We start from the raw sequence: 21,457 nt of genomic DNA, 5'->3' as shown, positions 1-21,457 counted from the left end.
TTAAATTTTTTTATTATTTATTTTATTTTTTAAATTTTTAAATTTTTTAAAAAAATTTTATTTTTTAAATTTTTTTAATTTCTTAATTTTTATTTATTTTATTATTTTATTTCATTTTTTAAATGGATCATCGAACTAAGCCGTGGGAAACATCACCCAGGACCTAGGACTTAGGACTCACGAGGGGATTTAAAACATTTTCAACCCTCAAGACACATTTCATGATGACTTTTACAACTTACATCTCAAGGGGACAAGCCCACTTAACACAGACCCTCATAAATCACCCAGTTCTGCGACACAACTATAATCTAGCATATTAACACACTAGGATTCTCCTAAAGTTCTAATGACAAAATCCATCCCGGCTTTGGGGTCAGGTTTGAAGGAAAACTCTGCCGATCCATGGATCGGTGAGACGAAAAACCTTCCGGGACGTAGATTATCATCAGAAAGTTAGGTCCACCTAGGCAAATTACATACATGACTTCATGTCTGCTAAGATTATTTACAGTTAATACATGCAGACTGGGTTTACCAACAAAAAGATCAAACTGCTGATGATGGCAGGATGGCACGGACATGCTGATCAGTTGCTGCTTCTTTCTGTCAAGAAAAAACGAGGTGCACTACATGGGTAGTTGACCAGTAGGGGTCAACATCTGGCTCTACTTGGGGACACGTTGCTGCTTGCAGGAATGTGAGAATCCAGAATCTGCATCCATACAACACAAAAATAAGTAGCGTCCATCCCAAAAAATCAACATATACATTAAGCACAGGAAAGATTAAAAGCTCTTCATTTATTAACTATCTAATAACATGAAAAGTAAATCTAATCCTAAAACAGAAATGAAATGCTGAAAAGACAAGGAGTAGAGTTAGAAATACAATACAAAAAATGCCTCACGGCATCAGATGTGTTCAATATAGTGCATACTGAGCATTTGCCTGCTTTCAGGCAAATCTGTCGGCTGCTTGTCGGATGTGCCACGTCCAATTTTGCATATGGTAGGACTCCTTCCTATCCGAAAATCAAGCTGCTCATGGCCGTCTGATGCATCAAATCTTCGTCTAATCTTCTTCCTCTTGCGCTTCTTCTTTCTGGCAGGATCGATTACTGATGATCTGGAACTTTCTGTTTCGAAACTATCAGATGAAGTGTGTAAGATATGCATGCTAATTCCGTTTGTGTCTTGCATCTGATTTTTATCGTTTTTAAGCTTATCTGGATCATCTTCAATTATCCACCTAATGACCTCCTCATAGTAAGATGGAACTTGTTGCGGCAAATGAGAAGGCTCCTGGTTTCTCTTATCATCTGACCATTGTTGAATCTTTTGAACTTGTATTCTAATGGCATCAATCTGACTAGAGCATTCATCCCTTATAGCGCTAATTTGCATGGCATGGTTTTCTTGCATGTGTTTTATTACCTTATCATTCTTTTCCTCTATGTCCATCAAGCAATGTTGCATGAATTTTATCTCTTCTTTATGATTCGCTTGCATGTCAGCCAACTGATTGTTATGATTGAATGTCATAGAGTCAATTTCCCTATCATGATCAGCTTTCATGGTCACCATATTTTCCTCTAAGACTGACATCTTGCTTTGCATGCTTCTAATTTCTGTTTCATATTTAATTTTCATGGCCTCAATTTCCTTAGCATGCTGATTTTGCGTGTCTTCAATGTCCTTATTACGTTTTTCCAGATGGGTGCGTAAAGTTTTAACATCATTGATAAGATTAGTTTGGTTACTTTCCAGATTTTTCACCAGCATCTTTAAATCTTGTATTATTTGCTTTTGCTCCTCCTTTTCATTGTCATTTATCCCTGATTTTTCACTATGATGATCTGCAATATTTCCGGTGGATGACACATTCTGTCCTTGAAATCTTTCTTCAACAGCTAAATTACTTTCTTTCTGTTCAACAATTTTAGAAGTAGAAGGCAAGTTGTTTGGACTATCATATCTATCTTTAAAAGCATTGAGAATGTCTTGTAAAGAAGTGAAAAAATCATCAGGAAAGTTATTAAACCAATTCAAGGCCTCACCCTCTAAAGAACGGACAAATAGACGCATTTTGAAATCTTCATTATTATATTGAGGGAATCTACAATATAAGATCATTACACAAGTAAACATGTTTAAATGCCTTTTAACAGCGACCGAATCATCACCCGAGAACTTAAGTAATTTACCAATGGCCTCTTTCGGAAGATCATGAAGATTATCAGTAAAATGACATGGCTTATATGAATAATCCATGATGAACAGTAAGGGATGATAGAACTAGATCTTTGCTCAAGAAAATCAAAAGATGAAAGAAGTGGAGTCGCCACTTGAACAACAAATCTGATTCTAAGATCCGAGAAGCAATCAACAAACAGATATGCGGTAGGCTTCTTGTCTGGGAAAAATAAGAAAAATGGAGTCGCCACCCAAACAAGAAACACACCGAAGAGATGCTGCTGATATGTGATGAAAAGATGCCAAAATATTGAATCTGCCAGCTCAAGTGAGAGATGAGAAGATGAGAAGATGCATGAAAAGTCGTTGAAACGCCAGGAACAGAAAAACTCTGTCCCCGGCAACGGCGCCAAAAAATGTTGGCGTTGCCGGCTCAAATGAATGATAAAAAGATGAACGATGAATGATGAAAAGTCGTTGAAACACCAAGGACAGAAAAACTCTATCCCCGGCAACGGCGCCAAAAAATGTTGGCGTTGCCGGGCCAGATGAAGAGATAAGAAATGAGAAAAATGATTTGTCGTTTGAAATGCCGAGAAAACAAATTCCCCGGCAACGGCGCCAAAAAATGTTGTCGCGCGGATTGACACGACAACGCTCAGACCGGGGGCTGTCACTCTGATCCCCGATCCCTCCGTTTAAGCCTGTCTCCCGTGGCTAAGGGGGGTAGTCCCTGTGAGGTGATGAGACCAACTGTCGACCAGTTGGTTGGGAGACACGAGATACGATATAAAAAGCACTAAAATGATTTGATTAATTGAGCAGACCAGTGCCTTAAGAGATTATTGTTAAAATGATTACTTGTTAGATATAGAAAAATAAACCGTGAACAACAATCATTTGTCATCAAAAGGTATCAGCGAAATCACATAACCAAACGATATCCAGCGACTGAGAATTTTTGAAAAATGATAAATGCTTTAAACCACCACGAGAATCCTAGACCATTAACTAGATATCATATTCGCATCTTGACTTGAAAAATTCAGATCTTAAGATATAACATGAAAAACAACTGAAACTGGCAAAAATGATTTTCCAAATTTTTTATGTGATAAAATGAAACCTAAAAACCCTAAACCCTGATAAAAACTGCATAAAGCAAAAAATTTGAAACCCTAGATCAGAGAAAATTGAAACCCTAAGAGAACTGATTAATTTACAGATTTGGCCCCTTAACAGCCAGATTCAGCAATAAGAACGGAAATATTTTAACGAAACGAAAATTTCAGATTTGTCACTGTGAAGAACTTCAGAAAATTTCTCATGCAAATCAAATAAATAAACCGAATGATAGACCCAGGATCAAATCCAACTGGGCTCAACAAAAAATGCTTGCGGGAGTTGGCTGGTTCAGCCGAGAACTTCCCCGAACGCCCACAAAATTCCTTCAGAAAATGTTTTCTGCACAGCTCAAAACAACCGTCAACAAAGAGGGCAAAAATGCTGCTAGATCTCAAACAGTAATGGAGATACCTGCCATTACTTCAGAAACCCTAACAGCACCCAAACCCCAGCAAGTGAACAAGATACCTGTGCTCACAATACTCTATAAGAAGCTAATATTAATGGCTGAAAATAACATATGCAAAAAATGAAATGATCTCACAGCATTCCAAGAGAGTAACACCAGCAAGATATGGACCCCAAAGTCTTCCTTTATTAACCAGAAACAGATTTACAAGAGAGCTTCTTCAGTCTTAGACTCACAGATCGAATGATCTGAAATGACCCCTAAGACCCTATATAAAGGAAATGATCCTAACGGCTAGTTCAAGTGATCCATGTAGAAATGATCTCGACCGTTGATGAGGATCAAGACATCTCTTGATCTCATCCGTCGATTTATTAACATTAAAATATTATTATTTTATTAGTTAGGGTTTCTGCTTGATAATTTTAATTTTTTTATTATTTTTCATTATTTTATTATTTTTATTCATTTTTTAATTTTTTAATTCATTTTAAAATGGATCACTGAACTAAACCTTCGGAAACATCACCTAGGACCTAGGACTTAGGACTCATGAGGGGATTTAAAACATTTCTCGACCCTCAGGACACATTATATCATGACTTTTACAAAATTACATCTTAAGGGACAAACCCATTTAATACAGACCCTCACAAAACACCCAGCTCTGCGACACAACGATAATCTAGCAGATCAACACACTAGGATTCCTAAAGTTCTAATGACAAAATCAATCCCGGCTTTGGGGTCAGGTTTGAAGGAAAACTCTGCCGATCCGTGGATCGGTGAGACAAAAAACCTTCCGGGACGTAGATTATCATCAGAAAGTTAGGTCCACCTAGGCAAATTACATACATGACTTCATGTCTGCTAAGATTATTTACAGTTAATACATGCAGACTGGGTTTACCAACAAAAAGATCAAACTGCTGATGATGGCAGGATGGCACGGACATGCTGATCAGTTGCTGCTTCTTTCTGTCAAGAAAAAATGGGGTGCACTACATGGGTAGTTGACCAGTAGGGATCAACAAGCATGAAACCCATGCTACAAAAATAATAATAATAATTTTCTTTCATTTTACAATATACAAGAATCAAGAGTAGATTTCATAATTATGAAGAATGAACCTAGTTACCTATTTCAACAAGATTTTGGGTCTTGGATTTCTCACTTTGATCTGATTCTCTAAGAAGAGAAGATTTGACTAGGTTTTCCTTTTGGAGGGGTTTTTCCCTGGCTTGGAGCAGCCTATATCTTGCGTTCATTGTCTTTTTTTAATCTTCACAGTTTATGGTTTTGGTAATTGTTTGATGAAAAAAACATAACAAAAGTAATAAGAAGTCAACATATCTTCACAAGCAATTATCAAGTAAAAGAGAAATCACCCTAATTTTTGCCCTATTAATTTCTCAACATCTTTGACTACAAATCAAACCTGTTTAACCGAACCTTCTATGGAGCAGCAAGGCCGAAATTCGGCCCCCTTTGACCTCAATTGACCAGGAGCAGCAGCAGGCCAAATTTGACTTGTGAGCAAAAGCTTGACTTTTTCTCTCCTTTGGCTGGTTTGACTTGGAATTTGTTTTGGTCAATGGAATGATATTTTCACTGGAAAATTAGATGTACATATTGATTGAATTGGACAATTTCTCCTACGAAAAGATTTGTTGGGTTTTTCTCTAGTTTGATTGTTGCCAGGATAACTTTTTGTGTCTCTTGTGAAGCATTGTTTTACTGTGATCTCTATTGCCCTACTGCATCTATGGTTGAAATTTTCTTAAGTGTAATTGCTTCATGATCTGGAATGTGCTAAAGAAGTAAATGTATCATTGGAATCAATTATCTCGCAAAAAATTGTGTTTGTTTTAATTGCACTATAAAAATCAACAACGATAAGGTGAACAATGTCACATAGCAGCTAAGGAAAGGACCTTCAAATGATAATCAATAATAAGGGAACAAAGGCCTTCCAATAGAGAGTAGGGTTAGGGTAGGAAATGGGTTTCGATGGTTGTTAGGTATGTATAAACTGAGATTTGAAGAGGGATTGCAATGAGGTTGCAAGTCTGCAGGGTCATTGTGTATGACTAGGGTTTGGAGGATAACCAGGGGGAATCCCCCTACCCTTGTCGTTTAAGCCTTCTAAACTTTTTACTCTTACTTTTCACCTAACAGATCTCGCAATTACCCGATCGCTACAGATGAGGAAAGTAGTCAACAAGTTTGTTTTTTTCTAGACTTTCTTTTTTACAAGCTCCTAGGATTTTGAGCAAGAAGGCAACTAGCAGCGGTTAAGGTCTGGAGGGCGACATTGCCAAGAAGTGTCTGACAAGCTTTGATTGGCACTAGTAAGTTTTTTATTGTTCAGTAATGGAGGACATTGTAGATTATCAAAAGGTTAGTGAGGACAAAATCCCTATCTTTAGAAACACGGAAAAACTTAAGGCTACATGGCAAGCCGGGCGATAGGTCTTTGAAGGATTCGCCCTCCATTCACAGATCCCCACAGATCTAACTGTGTCGGTGGTTAGCAGAGGGGACATGCAATTTGTTGAGCAACCAACCTAGACAGTTGTGGGTTAAGAGAAAGTGAGAGTTATCTCACTAGGTCATCTGAGGGTTAAGTCTCTCTTAGAGGAGCTATGGGTAAACTCTAAGGTATCCTCGCCACCCTTTGAGTCATTACCCATATATGCAGGTCCTTTGGAGAATGCTCCACCTGAGGCTCTCGAGCTGTGCTCTAAATCCTCATTTGCATCCATTGGGACAATAAGCAACAGATACCTTGAGCATCTGTTTCACCACCATTCTCCTCTATTGCTTCAGCTCCATCAGAGTCTATCCAGCCAAAAGGTTTCAACCCAATTCCGAGCAACAATATTCAAAACCCTATAGATTCTACAAGCAAAGCAGGAGGGGAGGTTGAACCTCAGGGAGGAGATCAAGAGGCCCATAGAGACGAGGGCCACACACAGATCAACTCAAGGGCATCAAGTCAGGCAGCTAAGGAAGAGGTCGATAATGTCATCAAAAAAAGGAAAACCAATGCCAGATTTAACTTGAGCGTGGGGGTGGACATGCGTTTACAAGAAGTGTCAGTCATGGTTGACAGAACCCTAGTAGGCAAAACAAGGGGACACAAATTTAACATCAAAACCCTAGAAGTATGGGTCGCATTGGAACTAAGTCGAACTATCCAAAATCCCCCAAAGTTTTCCTATTCGTAAAAGGGTGGATCCAGCTAGACTGCAAAACCCATGAAGAAGCCATGGCCATTTCCCAATGGGTGTGGAGCATTGATTTGATGTTTGTGCTCTAGCTCCGAAATTTTGTGGAGGCGCTAGAACACATGACATCTCCAAGACCCAGAAATCGTTTGGTGAAATTCCACCCGAATTGTGTTTTATTAAAATAATTAATATTTTTAATGGGGTTCCTATGTCTAAACTTAGGAAAATAAAAATATTAATGGGTATTAATGAAAATATGGGTGAGAAGCTTCTGAGTGACGAGGATCAAGTCTAATTTAATCTTAGCCATTGAGTAGGGACTTAATCTCGGCCATTGATTCATCAACAGGAAAAGTATAAGAGGAGGCTTGAGGGTCAGTTGGAGATACACCAAGTTGATCAGTCAGTTCGAATTTTTTGGGGTGTGGTTTGTTGAGAGAATCGAACAAGTGATCTGAGTTGTAGTGAGAGGGGCAGAAGTAGAGATTTGGATTGGAGAGGAAGTTCTGAGCCAAAGAGTACGTAGCAGAGAGGCAGCTTGAGCATCAAGGAGGCAGCGCAGAGGCCTACACATCCCAAGAGGGGCTCACACAGGCCAAGAGGGTCTCTTGCAGTGACAGTGCAGAGTATTTGTCAGTAGTTCGAGATTTCGCTAAGGAAGCAAGGTTCTAAGCCAGGAGGGAAAAACGACTGACTTCACTCCGCAAATCGATCCAGCAGAAGGGGTGATGCAGTCTTCTAGAGGCAAGATGCTGGCCCACGCAGTGATTGCATATGGACTTCGCAGTGTTTGTCGGGAGGAGCTAGATCGCTCATTAGATTAGCTGTGACTTGAGGAACGAGGTAAACCCTCGTATGTATTTCTTGCTACCGTGATTTCTCTGAAAGGTTAGCCGGTGTGAGAGGCAACCTGTTGTACTCAGATTCTGCTTGCTTAATAATACAAACCCTCTATCTGCTGCACCAGTTTTCCCGCATTGGGTTTTTCTGGGGACGTGTTGTCCAAAAATAACGGTGTCCCTTGTGTGTTTGTCTCATCTATTGTTTCAGTTTATGATCTGTATGTCAGTGTAGTCTGCAATAGTGTTTTTCATCATTGTTTATAAATTAAATGTGAAAATTCATGAATCTAACACATCAGAAACCCCTACTGCAATTACTGGTTTACAATCTCCTACTCGTTCTTTGCATTAACAAGTTATTTAATTTCATAAACATCAATGTAAACACTATTGCAACCTTCACAAATGTACAGATCATGAACTGAAATAAACTGAGACAATAACACAAGGGACGCCATTATTTTTGGACAATCGTCCCCGAAAAAACCCAATTCGGGAAAACCGGTGCAACATATAGAGGGTTTGTATTATTAAGCACATTTCACAAATACAACTAGGGTGCTAGAAATGGCTCACCCAACAAAGAATTTCCTCGGTAGTAGTACCTCTATCCGGAGACAAATATTCCGGCAAATCAGCAAACAGATGATCAACCCCACAGCGACTCCGGTTGTTCCCTATGCTGGACAATGAAAGTTGCTCCAAGCACTACTCTAGAACTGCGTCACTCCTCCAGTAACTGCGTCACCCTCTCCTGGCTTAGAATCTGTTGATCTGCTCCCAGTGTGCCCCACTGAATCTCCCCATCGCTGCCTCTAAGGCCCAGCGTCAGCCTCTGCGGCTTCTACATCTCGCTATTTCAACCCTCTGCGTCCTCTGCATCAGCTTTACGGCCTCTGTGTCAAACCTTCTAGGGCCTGCACTGTCTCTCTCAGCACTGCGTTGCCTCTTTGCTATGTATTCTTCAGCCTCAGATGAAAATCCCTTGCTGAACTTCCCCTCGCTGCAACTCTAATCACTAACTCGATTTCCTCAGCAAACCTCGCCCCATAAAATCGAATTCGTTGATCTCTCTTGGTGTATCTCCAACTGACCCTCAAGCCTCCTCTTATACTTTTCCTGTTGATGAACCAACGGTCGAGATTAAGTCCCTAATCAACGGCTAAGATTAAAACAGACTTGATCCTCGTCACTTAGAAGTTTCTCATCCATATTCTTATTAATACCCATTAATATTTTTATTTTCCTAAGTTTAGACTTAAGAACCCATTAAAAATATTAATTATTTTAGTAGCTCCTCATCCTGTTGGAATTTCTCCAAACGATTTCTGGGTTCTGGAGATCTCATGTGTTCTATCCCCTCCACAAAATTTTGGAGCTAGAGCACATCTATTGCTACCCAAAATCAACACTCCCTCTTAGCGAGGAATGTGCTCTAGCAATACTTCCCCATAGAAGCATTACACTGATCTACTGTATCGATCCTTTGTGCTGCTGATGCTCGGCCATTTGCCCTTCATCCACTGCACTATTGCTTCCTATATTGTTGACCATGGCACTGCCACTGTCACTGCTACATTTTTAGTACAACTCCCTCTCAAAACGCTACCTCATGTTTCCCATATCACTGCCACTGCTAACTGCTGCACAACAACTCAGTTACTGAGAAGTAAGTAACTGAAACTTCACCCAAAACTGACATGTTGGTCAGTCTGGATGCCTCGTGATGCTGAAGCTACCTCTACTGCTAATCTGTGCTCCCTCTCTGCTGCTACTACGCTGCTACAAACTGCTATGTGCCTCTCGCCCTGCTACAACATCCACTGTGCTGCCTCAGACTTCGACACTCTAGCTCTCCCACTGTCGCTCCATCACACCTCGCTCCAACCGACACCCGTCATTTTGCTACTATTGTTAACGGCTCCCGTAGCCATATGCGATCCAAGAGTTTGGGCACCTCAAGGATCTTGCCCGTCACGTAGTCCTCTCAACTACAACTCCATGTCGCCCCACCTCTTCTCCAGAGGTGCATGAGTACTCATGGCACAATCGTCATCCTCGCTTTCCTTGTCAGCTTTCGCTGGAGTAGCCTTCGAGTCAAAAGCCTCTCCCTTGCCCTTCTTCTGGGGGCATTAAGTGGCATAATGTCTAAGTTCCCCACAATTGAAGCATCTGATCTTGGTTATGTCCTTCTTTCTCTTCTGTTGCCCTTGCTGTCCCAATGATGCGAGAGCTGCATCCTCCTCCTCCTCCTTCTTGACCCGAGTTCCCTTGCCGCTACTCCCTGTCTTGGTCAACCTCCTAAGCTCTTCCTGTCGAAGAGCTGCCCACATCTCCTACCAACTGGGGAGAGTCGCTCTGCCAAAGATACTTTAGACAAATGTCTCCCAGTCCTCGATGACTGCATTCAGGGAAGTCCTGACCATGAACTTAGGATCTAGTGTAGACCCCACAAAAGTCAACTAGTCGTGAATCCCTTGCAACCTGAGAAGGAAGGGATCGATCTCTTCTCCCTTCTGCATCTGGTACTATCTCAGCTGATTTTCTAATAACATCTTCTGTTGGACGGAAGAGCCCTGGTACAAGGTGGTCAGCGCCTCCCACATCTCCCTTGTTGTTTCCTTCTCAACAATGTGTGGTACTACATGATCTTTGACCCCATATAGGATCATGCACTTGGTCTTTGCATTAACAAGTTATTTAATTTCATAAACATCGATGTAAACACTATTGCAGCCTTCACAAATGTATAGATCATGAACTGAAACAAACTGAGACAATGACACAAGGGACACCGTTATTTTTGGACAATCATCCCCGAAAAACCCAATTCGGGAAAACTGGTGCAGCATATAGAGGGTTTGTATTATTAAGCAGATTTCATGAATACAACTAGGGTGCCAGAAATGGCTCACCCAAGAGAGAATTTCCTTGGCAGTTGTACCTCTATTCGGACACAGATATTTTGGCAAATCAACAAACGGATGATCAACCCCACAGCGACTCCGGCTATTCCCTATGCTGGACAGCGAAAGCTGCTCCAAGCACTGCTCTGGAACTACGTCACTCCTCCAGTAGCTGTGTCACCCTCTCACGGCTCAGAATCTGTTGATATGCTCCCAATCTGCCCCACTGAATCTCCCCAGCGTCAGCCTCCGCGGCTTCTACGTCTCACTGCGTCAACCCTCTACGTCCTTTGTGTCAGCTTTACAGCCTCTACGTCAGCCCTTCTAGGGCCTGCGCTGTCTCTCCCGGCACTGCGTTGCCTCTCCGATATGTATTCTTCAGCCTAAGATGAAAATCCCTTGCTGAACTACCCCTCCCCACAACTCTAATCACTAACTTGATTTCCTCAGCAAACCTCGCCCCAGAAAATCGAATTCTTTGATCTCTCTTGGTGTATCTCCAACTGACACTCAAGCCTCCTCGTATACTTTTCTTGTTTATGAATCAACGGTCGAGATTAAGTCCCTAATCAACGGTTAAGATTAAAACAAACTTTATCCTCGTCACTTAGAAGTTTCTCACCCATATTCTTATTAATACTCATTAATATTTTTATTTTCCTAAGTTTAGACTTAGGAACCCATTAAAAATATTAATTATTTTAATAACTCCTCATCCGGGTGGAATTTCTCCAAACGATTTCTGGGTTCTAGAAATCTCATGTGTTCTAGCCCCTCCACAAAATTTTGGAGCTAGAACACATCCGATGCTACCCAAAATCAACATTAAATAACTTGTTGAATGAAATAACAAGTAGGAGATGCTAAACCAGTGACTGTGGTAGGATTTCTGTTTGTAAAGATTCGGGAATTTTCACATGGTATCGGAGCGATTGCGGATCATAGGACATTGAACGACTGACTTCACTCAGCAAGTCGATCCAGCAAAAAGGGTGACGCAGTCTTCTAGAGGCAAGACACTAGCCCACGCAGTGATTGCATGGGACTTCGCAATATCTGCCGAGAGGAGCTAAATCGCTCATTGGATCAGTTGTGACTTCAGGAACGAGGTAAACCCTCGTATGTATTTCTTGCTGCCTTGATTCCTCTAAAAGGTTAGCTAGTGTGAGAGGCAACCAGTTGTACTCAGATTCTTCTTGCTTAATAATACAAACCCTCTATTTGTTGCACTGGTTTTCCTGCATTGGGTTTTTCCGGGGACGTGTTGTCCAAAAATAACGGTGTCCCTTGTGTGTTTGTCATATCTATTGTTTCAGTTTATGATCTATATGTCAGTGTAGTTTGCAGTAGTGTTTTTCATCACTGTTTATAAATTAAATAACTTGTTGAATGAAATAACAAGTAGGAGATGCTAAATCAATGACTGCAATAGGATTTATGTTTGTAAGGATTCAGAAATTTTCACATTTGACTCCTGTTATCTTCAAATTTTGGACACCCCTTTTCGATGCGAATCAGGAAAAACTAGGTGTATCCCCAATATGGGTCCGACTCCCTAGTTGGTTACCAAAATTATGGAAGGAGGAGATTTTCAGGGACGTGGGAAACAACTTGGGACTTCTCTTTTCTTTAGGCGGAAGACAAGTAGACAGCAAGAGTCTTAGTGAAAATTGACGTGAGAGAAGATTTATTAGAAGCCTTGGATATGGGGGATGGTACAAGCACATTGCAACTATTGGATTACAAGGGTGTCCCGTTCAAGTGTTGTAGATGCCACTAGTATGGCCACACCTTGAAATTCTGCAAGTTGCCATACAACAAGAAAAAGAAGAAGACGAGGAAGGAACCCAAGATGAAAGAGCCAACCAAGGTTGTCGATGGAGCTCCACCCAAGAAAAACAAGACCGAAGAATCTTAAGTCAAAGACTTATACTATTAAGTTTTCCCTTACATATCCTTCTAAGTCTACTATTTTATGTTTTGTAATGTTTCTTTTATGTTCTAATTTCTAGAGTTCATAGATCTAATATACCTTGTTAGAACTTTTTGAATTGTTTAAGTTGTAGGTATCCCTCAGAAAGACTAGATTAAGAGGGAGCCTCCACCATTTTACCAAAAGATAAGTATATTGTTCTTTGTTTCATCTTTCATGTTTGGTTTCCTCCTCACTTCGAGATTTGTTTGTATTGTATACTCATGACCTTTTTCTTTATATTTTCCTCAGTAAGAAAGCTAGCAGAATACATAAAGGTTGTAGAGGAGACTTCAAAGGAAAGACTTGAATCATGAAAGAAATTATGTTGCAAAGGAAGCCCTTCAGAATGATACTCTATGAGGTTTGTTAAATAACAACTCAAGGTATGTCTTAGACTACAATTTTTGATGCAAAAGGCATGATCACTCTTCTTTTGAAATTTGTTTTACATTAATAACATCTTTATGTCTAAGGTTTTGAATCATAAAGATTCTTATTAGGGTGATTAATCATTAGATTGAATCTACCCTTGGTATATTATCTCTTGTCATTTGATCATTTTTCGTAAAACCCTAACCTTTAGGGTTCACTGTAAAACCCTAGCCTCTTGATGCTAAGGGCATGTCAATGTTACTAATGAAACCCTAGTACACTTAGGGGTTGTTGATAAAATCTAGAACATTTAATGAAATCCTATTCTTTTGAAGTTTAGGGTTTTGATAATGTCATGGTAAAACCCTTAGTCCTTTAGGGTTTGTTGTTAATGTCTAGGTAATATAATGAAACCTTACATTTTTAGGGTTTGGTGAATTAGGATTTATGAACAAAACCCTTGTAATAGTTATAGTAAGATCATAGGAATGAAACCCTAGATGTATATTCTTTTGTATGATCGAAATCCTAGACTAATTGTTGTATATCTAATTCCAATGTCTGTATCTAGGGTTTACCTAGTAAATATTGATATAAGATGCTAGTGCATGATAATAAAACCCTAGATATGTGAGAATGCTAACTTGATTATTGATAATTTAGCTTTATTGATGAAATCTAAGGTTTGCAACAAACCCTAGTAGAGTCTGACATGTAATTTCAAGTGCATATTGTTGAAACCTTATGATTGATATCTTGATTGAGTTGTTGATATCTAAGGCTTTATGTCTCAAAGTTGGAGTCTAGGGTTTATGACAAAACCCTAGCAAGATGTTGAAGTCTAGTATATAAAATATATGGCACTTACTAATTATGAACCTAACTAGGTTGAGGTATTTGATGTCTAAAGCTTGAATGTTTTGATGCTTCCATTGTAATAACATAATTGACTTCAAGCTTCTGTATATTTGTATTTGGTTGTACTTGCTATTAAAGTTTTGCAGGTACATAATCTTCAAGATGTTGAAGATTTTCATAATTGAAGATGATAATAATGATCAGCATGATGAAGGAAGCTACAAGCATAATTTTAAAAACTTGAACCGGGTTTTGAATCGGCCACCTATCTAATCGTGATTTGAATCAGAACCGTATCAAACCGGGTCGAATTGGATTCAATAAACCGGAATTGGAAAGAATACATAAATTAATTAATTTTAATGGAAAAAAATATATATATATTTTTAAGATTACAAACCATGATTCCAAACCATTAGAGACAAAATATGAAAAGTTTTCTCATCTATATACCATGTAAGGGTGCATATAACAAAATGGCACAGAGTGCAATACATATCAATGATATCATTAACAAAATACATAACCAATGAGGCTCTAAATGGCATCTAGAGTCAAAAAACAATGCTACAACTGAAGCTACTAGGCCACTAGCCTACTACAAATCACTGATCAACATGATCACTCATCAAACTCATTACCACTACTACACATGCGATCATCAGCGGGAGTTACAAAAACATCATTTAGCTCAGAGTTTGAGGACTCCTCAAACTCCTCTCCAACCTCAATAGCATTACTAGTAGTAGCATGAGAAATAACACTAGGGCTGGCAGAACTAGATGCATGAGTTCGCCAAGCTACACAAATATTTGAGGACTCCTCAAACTCCTCTCCAACCTCAATAGCATTACTAATAGTAGCATGAGAAATAACACTAGGGCTAGCAGAACTAGAAGCATGAGTTCACCAAGCTACACAACTATTGCTTCCCTCAGAAGTCACCATGTGCCATGCTTGGTCTTGTTGGTTCACTTCCTTCATCTCTTCGTTCAACAACTAGATTTGCATTGGGATCAAAACCCTCGACTCCACCAGATAGCTCCAAACTAGCTCCAAGATGACAAAGAACCTCCAAACTTGTTGTTGCTCCAAAACTCAATGCCAGTGCACAACTGTCCATGCTCTCATATGCACACAAACACTAGAAATCAAATGTGTGAGGTAAATAGGAAGTTAGGCATTCTTTTATAAGCTTAGGGGGCCATATTTAGAAGGGAACCTACCATGGTTAGCTAAAAACCACCTGGGAGCCCCATCAACATGCCCAACCATGTGGCTTCCTAATTTGACAGTTTTTTACAAAAAACGGTTGGTCAGGTACTAAATCGGCCGAACCGACCGATTTGGTACCAAAATCAGTAGAACCAGCCGATTTGGTACCTAATCGATCCTAACCAACAAACCAATAGAATTTATTAGGCTGATTTGATATCTCAAGGAGCTAACCAGTCGGTTTGACCGATTTTCGATTCAACTGAACTGGTTTTTAAAACTAGGTCTACAAGAATGATGATGATCAACATGACCATGATGCCATGAGAAAGAAATAAAGTCTTGAAAGATTGATGTCTCTCCAATAAAATAAAAGAAGAAAGTTGTTGAGTTGAGAGGGAGCTTGGATAAAAGAAAGGGTATATCTCCCTAGTTAAGAGGGAGGGCATATTATGACAATCATAGTAAATACCTTGAAGAAAGAATGAAACCGAAGTGTTGATTTTTGGTAGCTTCGAATGTGCTCTAGCCATCAAAATTGGTGGAGAGGCTAAGGCACATGAGATCTCCAAGACCCAGAAATCGTTTTGAGAAAATAAAAATGGGTTCCTAAGTCTAAACTTTGGAAAATAAAAACATTAATGGGCATTAATAAAGATAAGGGTGAGAAGCTTCTAAGAGACAAGGATCAAGTCTGTTTTCATCTTAGTCGTTGATTAGAGACTTAATCTCCGCCGTTGATTCATCAATAGGAAAAGTATAAGAGAAAACTTGAGGATCATTTGGAGAAAAACCAACAGATACTCAGTATCTCAAGAAAAATCGATTCTCAAGAGAGGAGATCGATTTCAGAGGGAGAGTTGTGGGGTGGAGGAAGAGGAGGGCATCAGCAACAAGTTGTGTCTGAGGAGGAGGTGACGCAGGGACAGTGAGAGATAGCGCAGAGAGAGACGCAGTGCAAAGGTGAGACGTAGCCCTCATGCAGGCTGACGTAAAGGTACGCAGAGCTACTCAGAGCCACGTTGAGCCACGCAGAGTGACGCAGAGGTGACGTAGGAGTGGGAGAAGGGTCTCCAAAGTGTCAAAAAGTTGCAAAGCGAAAGTCTCAAGTGTTTTCTTTCAATTTCTCTGTAAAATCACTCCTTGTAAAAGCAATTCCTGCTGAAGATTAATAAAGCCCTCATCTGCTACATCGGTTTTCCCACATTGGGTTTTTCCGAGGACAATTGTACAAAACCACTGTGTTGATGTGATTGGTTCTTGTGCATGTATTTTTCTCTATGTAATTATGTGATCACTGCAGTAGAGTTTATTTTAATATTTGCTAAAGGGATTTCATAAATAACTTATTGTGAAGAATAAGTACATGAAATAAATCAGTTGCTGCAGTAGAATTTCAGTTTCGAAATTTTCACAGAATGGATGAAAGTACTACAAATTGATTTACAAACAATAGACTTGAGAAGTACCGAGGTTGTATTCGGTACTACTGAAGAAGCAAAAGAAGAAAGCTTCTGACAAGTCGTATCTAGATAAGTTGATGTTGATATAACTAGCATCAAGATGATTGAGGACCCCAAATGTTTGTGTTTACTTGTATATACCTGTCAAGGTTTATTACTAATTGGGGTTTTGTTTGTGTAGATCCCTCCATAAGAAGGTTGAATGTTTGAAGCATGCTTGGATTAGTGGATATATTTGATTTAAGTGATGAGGAGAGATAAAGCATCTTGGGGAGACAAGATGCTTGGGAGGACATCTGGTTGGCCTATGTGTTGATGTCTAGATCCCGAAGTAGGGAGGATGGCGTTGGTCTTGGAGCTCTAACTTTGGATACGCACCTAGATCCCTGGGTTGGTGTTAGAGCTTAAAAGCCTGATGGTACCTAGAGTGGCTACAGCTTGAGTATACCTTAGTCCCACCAGATTAGAGTACCTTGGTCAAGTATCTAATCTATAGCACTGCATGTGCTATGACTCTTCATAGAGCATACCATTTTGAGATCTTCCATGTACCTCTGTATATATGTAATTATGAATACCTCCCTAGTTAAGAGGGAGTGTTAAAAAATGTAACTAGTGTCAGTCTTCATAATTTTATTTGAGTCATAATGTAAATGTATTTGTCAAAAGAATAGAAAAACAAATTTCATTGTAAAAGAAATTGACTTATTAAAGCATGGGTTTCATGCTTGGGTCAATGAGTTTTAGGTCAAAGCCTCCATTATAGGCTTCTAGGGTTTACGTCAAAAGTCCTTGTCCTTTCATCATGTAAAAGACCCTTCTTGGGCTTTATCGATCAAGAAATAAACTTATTTTGATGTAAATTACGTCATTTAGGCCTCCACCAAGTCAGACTCAACCTGGACAAGTCGGCCTCATTAGGAGACAGAATCTACTATATAAAAGCAACAACTCGACCTCATTTGGAGCACATACACAACAAGTTTGATCTGCAGTTGCTGGAAAAGAAAAGTGGGTGCGAAATTCAAGGAAGAAGAAAAACCCTAACGAAGAAGAGGAAACCCTAGCGAAGAAGTTTGGAGACCTTTCTCTCTCTCTTGTGATTCACACGTGCGAAATTCTAGAGCTGCAAGAGGACCGAAATTTCAGATCTGCAGTAGGGCTGAAATTTTGGAAGTTGGGGGGCGAAAATTATGTGTTGTTGCTGGGTTGAAGCTGGGAGGCAAGAGGAGACTGAAGTTTGCATAATCATCTTGGAAGGCTAACTTGGTGGAGGAGGAACGTAGTTTGGTCAAGTCTAAGGTCTTGGTTTGTCTCAACTTGATTTGAATCTATTAGTGGAAGAGTTTGACTGGGTTTTCCCCTATAGAGGGGTTTTAGCCCTGGTTGAGTGCCTATATCTGGTGTCGTTGATCTTCATGTTTTGATTTGATGATTGCTTGATGAAAAGAAGATAAAAGAACATAAAGAAAGTTAATAAGACTACAAGAATATCACAAGTAATTATCAATATAAGAGAATTTTTCTGCCTTTCTGGTTTTCTAACATTGGGAAGCCTAATATTGAACCTTAGTGCCCTACTAATGCTATGTAATTAATGGTAGTGACATTCTCCTTTATCTTTCATTTTCATCCTTCTATATCATTAGCATTACGAATAATTGTTTCAAGATGTTTGAGAATGGTTCCATCCTCATTAGATTTCATATGAAGAAAGTAGAATTTTAGATGCCATTCAAAATTTGGCAGACTTAACAGTTTTTAGGATTTCCGGATTGGCAGGATTGCAATGTTTCCATTGGAATATGTCATCTATGAGAGTATTGAACTAACATTTAATCAAGATCACCTATCCCTCTATGTACCTCGATGTTGGTAGCATTGATTGTTGAACTCCTCTGTCATGACCCTAGTAAAAATGTACCCTTCACCCAAGCGAAATCACTGATTTGGCATATTAATTTTTTTCTATCATATTTTGATGCTTAGAGGGTTATATTGATGATGAGGATCCCAATATAGTGAATGATTTTGATGATAGGTTGTTATTTGTTGTAGCATGATCTTTTTTAAACACTTGAGGCCATCTAGAGCCTCTTTGTTGATGCATTTTTCGTTCAGAGATGGATTGCACTCAGTGCTATTGTGATTAGATGCACCCTTGCTATATATATATATGATAAACTTTGCATATTTGTGTATAATGGTTCGGATTCGTATGCATGCACATCTAAGTCACATGACACGAGGACACGAGACATAGAGGACACGTAAATACGAGTATTCAATACAAAACGCAGCGACCTAGAAACAGGACACAGGGGACACGTTTTATATATATACCGAAATATATTTTTTTATCTGTATTAAATTGCAGGTTGTAGCTTATCTAATCAAATTAAAATATAATTACTTCTCAAAGTTCATAGTTCACTTTAAAAAAATAAATAGAATCAAAATTTACTATTTAGAAATTAGAATGTGATATGCTTGGTCTTGATTCTTGAATATTCAATGTTCATTGTTCATGTACAACTTACAAGCACATAAGAAACTACTAAGTACTTACTACTAACTATAAATTTAGAACTTAGATATTAAAACCATAAAATGCAGATTTTCCATTAAGTCATCAAAATCAAAATGTATCACTGTTCAGTGTTTACAACAATGTTGCATTAATCGTTATCGGGATAATATCTGCGCAAGGAAAAAATCGAAAAAAATCGTAATTATTGGGAAATAATCGGAAATAATCGGGAAAAAATCGTTTGGTATAAAAATATTATTTTTTTTTCAGTTTTTTTAATATCTAAACCATCTACAACATAAAATAAATACATTGTCACATAAATATGATAAAAGAACTAATATATAAAATGTTTAATATTATTTCTAGTGCTAAAATCACACATAACATTGAATCATGTCCTGAATAGTAAGTCCCGACTCCTGAGTCCCAACTCAGCCTCAAAATATCAACAAAAAATATAATAATGTATCTCATCATGTCATAATGTCATATACAATAAAATGAAGAAAATAACTAAAGTCTAATCCTATTGATTTACTCTGCCCCTCTTGCGAGAAAATGCCACAGCTTTCCCTTTCCCTCTAGATGTAGATGCTGGTGCTGGTGGAGTTGGCAGTGGAGTTTGCTATGCTCTAGAAGCTGAAGAACTAGAAGTAGGAGCTATAGGAGATAGACCACGTCCTCTACTGGTGGCAGGGGTAGCCCGGGCAAGTGGTGTCCCCTGGAAACATTACAATCTCCCAATCCTGAAATCCTGAAAAACTTATAAGTCTGCTGCATTTTGAATGAAATCTAAAATTCTACTTTCTCCATATGAAATCGAATGAGACCGGAACCACTCTCAAACATCCTGAGTCATTTCATTGAGCTGCCCCACTCAAAAATTATTTGTTTCTTTCAAAAAAATTGCAGCTTATGCAGGCAACGTTTTCTATCAATGGAATACGTGTTTTCCAGATGCAGGACACAATGAAAACTAGCGAATATGTTTTACATTTTACAGGACACGATGCAAAACGTTTTCGACACGTTTTAGGGCCATTTTCGTGTCCGACACGTAAAATACAGGACACGGGACCTTGGAGGACGTGTCCTGTGACTTAGATGCACATGAATATATATGTTTTTTTTCAAAATTTGAATATTTTATGTATTTTCTGGTCAAACAGTCTTTTTCCAGTTTCAATCCAATTCATATTTTTGGGTCTACCGGTTCAATGACTGGTCTGGTTCTGCTAGCATTGGTAAGATCTATCATAGATCACACACAGACAATACAATTAATCAGGAGATTCATCTCAAATGTGCTCCTAGCAACAGGTGTCGCTATAGATGAAGATCAGGTACAAGTGCAACACAAAATTTAGAAAGATCTAGAAACTTTTCATTACTGCTCATCCTACCATTTATTTGTTTGTGTAGAAAATTAATGGCCATATTTCAAACAAGCAATATTTTCCCACTATACATTTCAATATTTAAAATGAATTATAGTCATATGAATATTTTGATGACCATCATTTCAGTAGTGATAATGTCCCTATACTTAATTTGTTTTACCGATCAAAAGAGGTTTGAAATAAAAAAGACCAAAACGAAAAAAGACTCACAGAACGTGACTTAAATTTGGCCTTGAGGAAGGGAACTCCAGGAAATATTGGCTCCTCATCATTGACCTCCCTCACAGATGGTATGCAACCACTACGAATATACTCACTGAACATCAGACCTGCAATTTAGCACATTCAATAAGAAGGCCTCTAAAAAATGACAAAATATAAAGTTTTAACTTTGATAAAATTGCCAGCAAACGTCTGCACATAAATATTACACTGAAGATTGTTATAACCTCAAGATGATTATCAAAATGCGGAAAATATGTTACAAACTCATCAAGATAATTTTTTCACTAAAAAGTAAGAAGAATCTTCATTAGATACCCATATCTCAATACTAAGACACCTTGCTTACCATTGCAACTGATAAAAGCAAATTTAAAGGGCAGTGCAAACAAGAATAAAGTTTGAAATTCATGACTTTCAAACCGATACTTTTGGACAATCCTATGTGGGCCAATTCATCTGGGCATACTATTAGTAATCATAAAGAATATTAGCTAATGGTAAATTCTGATACTGTCGATGCATGTACACATTCATGAGTCGATTTAGGAAAACCACAGGTGCCTAAATCACAGGAAGATTTGACTAAGTATCGTAGTAAAGGGACTAAATTCTTCTAAAAGGCACATAGGCAAAAGGGAAAGTTTGACAACATTAAAGCTGTAAAGTTTGAAGGGGACAAATTATTCTCCAGGGAACAAATTCTGT

The 21,457-nt window shown here is 38.8% G+C and overlaps 1 protein-coding gene across 2 annotated transcripts in view; it reads right to left on the bottom strand.

Annotated features, from left to right (window-relative positions):
• The window catches only part of RUS1 (root UVB sensitive-like protein (Protein of unknown function, DUF647)), a 268,404-nt gene that overhangs the window by 86,078 nt on the left and 160,869 nt on the right, over positions 1-21,457 (bottom strand). Inside the window, exons 6-7 of one of the 2 annotated variants that reach the window (XM_089460590.1) lie at positions 20,738-20,856; positions 19,737-19,873 (exon numbers count right to left, since the gene is read on the bottom strand). In XM_089460590.1, coding sequence (XP_089316716.1) covers positions 19,811-19,873; positions 20,738-20,856 — 182 coding nt within the window. In that variant the 3' untranslated portion in view covers positions 19,737-19,810. Of the gene's footprint in view, positions 1-19,736; positions 19,874-20,737; positions 20,857-21,457 lie in introns of those variants that run through there. The other variant, XM_089460589.1, reaches the window with a different exon arrangement.

Source organism: Pinus tabuliformis, chromosome 7 (assembly GCF_031772625.1).
Source record: "Pinus tabuliformis cultivar Carrire ecotype Pingquan chromosome 7, CPIR1, whole genome shotgun sequence".
Classification (NCBI taxonomy): domain Eukaryota; kingdom Viridiplantae; phylum Streptophyta; class Pinopsida; order Pinales; family Pinaceae; genus Pinus; species Pinus tabuliformis.
The sequence above is the reverse complement of the archived record's forward strand: the minus strand, read 5'-3'. Positions and strand labels throughout refer to the sequence as shown.